The sequence below is a fragment of the Aegilops tauschii genome, chromosome 3, assembly GCF_002575655.3.
Source record: "Aegilops tauschii subsp. strangulata cultivar AL8/78 chromosome 3, Aet v6.0, whole genome shotgun sequence".
In the NCBI taxonomy this organism is placed as follows: domain Eukaryota; kingdom Viridiplantae; phylum Streptophyta; class Magnoliopsida; order Poales; family Poaceae; genus Aegilops; species Aegilops tauschii.
The window spans coordinates 161,636,056-161,637,245 of record NC_053037.3 but is presented as its reverse complement, the minus strand read 5'-3'; the positions used below and the strand labels follow the sequence as shown (position 1 = coordinate 161,637,245).

At 36.2% G+C, this 1,190-nt stretch overlaps 1 protein-coding gene across 1 annotated transcript; it reads right to left on the bottom strand.

Annotated features, from left to right (window-relative positions):
- Positions 1–270: 270 nt before the first annotated feature.
- Positions 271–633, bottom strand: LOC109768930 (proteinase inhibitor type-2 CEVI57-like). Its single transcript, XM_020327689.1, has 2 exons — positions 588–633; positions 271–461 (listed from the first exon to the last, which is right to left on the bottom strand). Exons 1-2 carry the CDS (start codon positions 631–633, stop codon positions 271–273), a joined length of 237 nt encoding a protein of 78 aa, XP_020183278.1.
- Positions 634–1,190: the final 557 nt, after the last annotated feature.

Sequence of the window (1,190 nt, the reverse complement as noted above, 5' to 3'; positions counted from 1 at the left end):
ACGAGTCAAGCGTTAACAAGTCAAGCAGCTCGTTAATCCATCGCTAATCTAAAGCACTCCTGCACCTCAGGCATGTAGCTTGTGGTAGTTGCTCTACTCTGCATGTTCATTTTTTAATTGCCAGAATGCACTGTCTTGTTCATTGGTCACTTCCTTCGCCAATCTTATTTCTTGTACCGTCAATTACATTATTTTTTAACATAGTACAGACACACGTTCATACATATACTCTATACGAAGACATGAAGTTACAACAATACCTCAACTGATTTAATTGCAAGTTTGGTTGATCCCACCGGATAGATGGAGCGTGCAGCCTTTGCCAGCCATGCAGCAGTTGCACCTCGCCGGGAGCTTCTCTGACCCGGAGGACGGGCAGGTTATGTAGTCGACTTCCAGGCAGTACTGATGGCAAGCCACGGCTTCCATGCCCTCTTGATTTTTTCCCAGCAGCATGACACCTGAATACATGAATCCACGAACCACAGTTATACATATAAAATACTACTATAAATCCATTTCAAAGCATGAGTTGCTATGGTTCGAAAAAACTGCCACTAAAACAAGAATTGGACCTGTCTACTTACAGACGAGGAGGGGAGCACAGGCGATGTGGAATCTGCAGGTTGCCATGTCTCTACACACGCTTGATTCTCTATTCTTGAGGTAGTTCTGAATTTCGGATCAGGGAATGCAGTGATAGGCGTTTGCTTCTACTTACCACTAAATAGCAATTCTTTAAAAAAAAGATCATGGATTCGCAATAAAAATAAGTTCGCCAACATGGTAAAAAAGTTTAGAAATTTGAAAAGGTTCATTGAATTCAAAAAATATCATTGATTTTTTGAAAAAGTTAATCAAATTTTGAAAAAGTTCATGAATTATAAAAAAAGGTTCATGAATTTGATAAACATTCAACTATTCTGAAAAAGGTATGTCGATTTTGGGAAAAAAAGTTCATCAATTTTGAAGAAAAGTGAAAAAGGTATGTCAATTTTGGAAAAAAAAAGTTCATCAATTTTGAAGTAAAGTGCACAAATTTGGAAAATATCATTAATTTTGAAAAAAGATTAATAGATTTTGGACAAAAACTTCATCGATTTTGAAAACTTTCCATCAATTTTGGAAAAAGTTCATCAGTTTTGATAAAAAGTTTGTTGTTTGATAAAAAGTTCATCAATGTTGAAAAG

Bases quoted from the DNA above. Each gene is read 5' to 3' on its own strand.
- LOC109768930 (XM_020327689.1), bottom strand. From the start codon at position 633: ATGGCAACCTGCAGATTCCACATCGCCTGTGCTCCCCTCCTCGTCT. The intron at 462-587 runs GTAAGTAGACAG...TCATGTATTCAG, and splicing joins CTGTGCTCCCCTCCTCGTCT to GTGTCATGCTGCTGGGAAAA.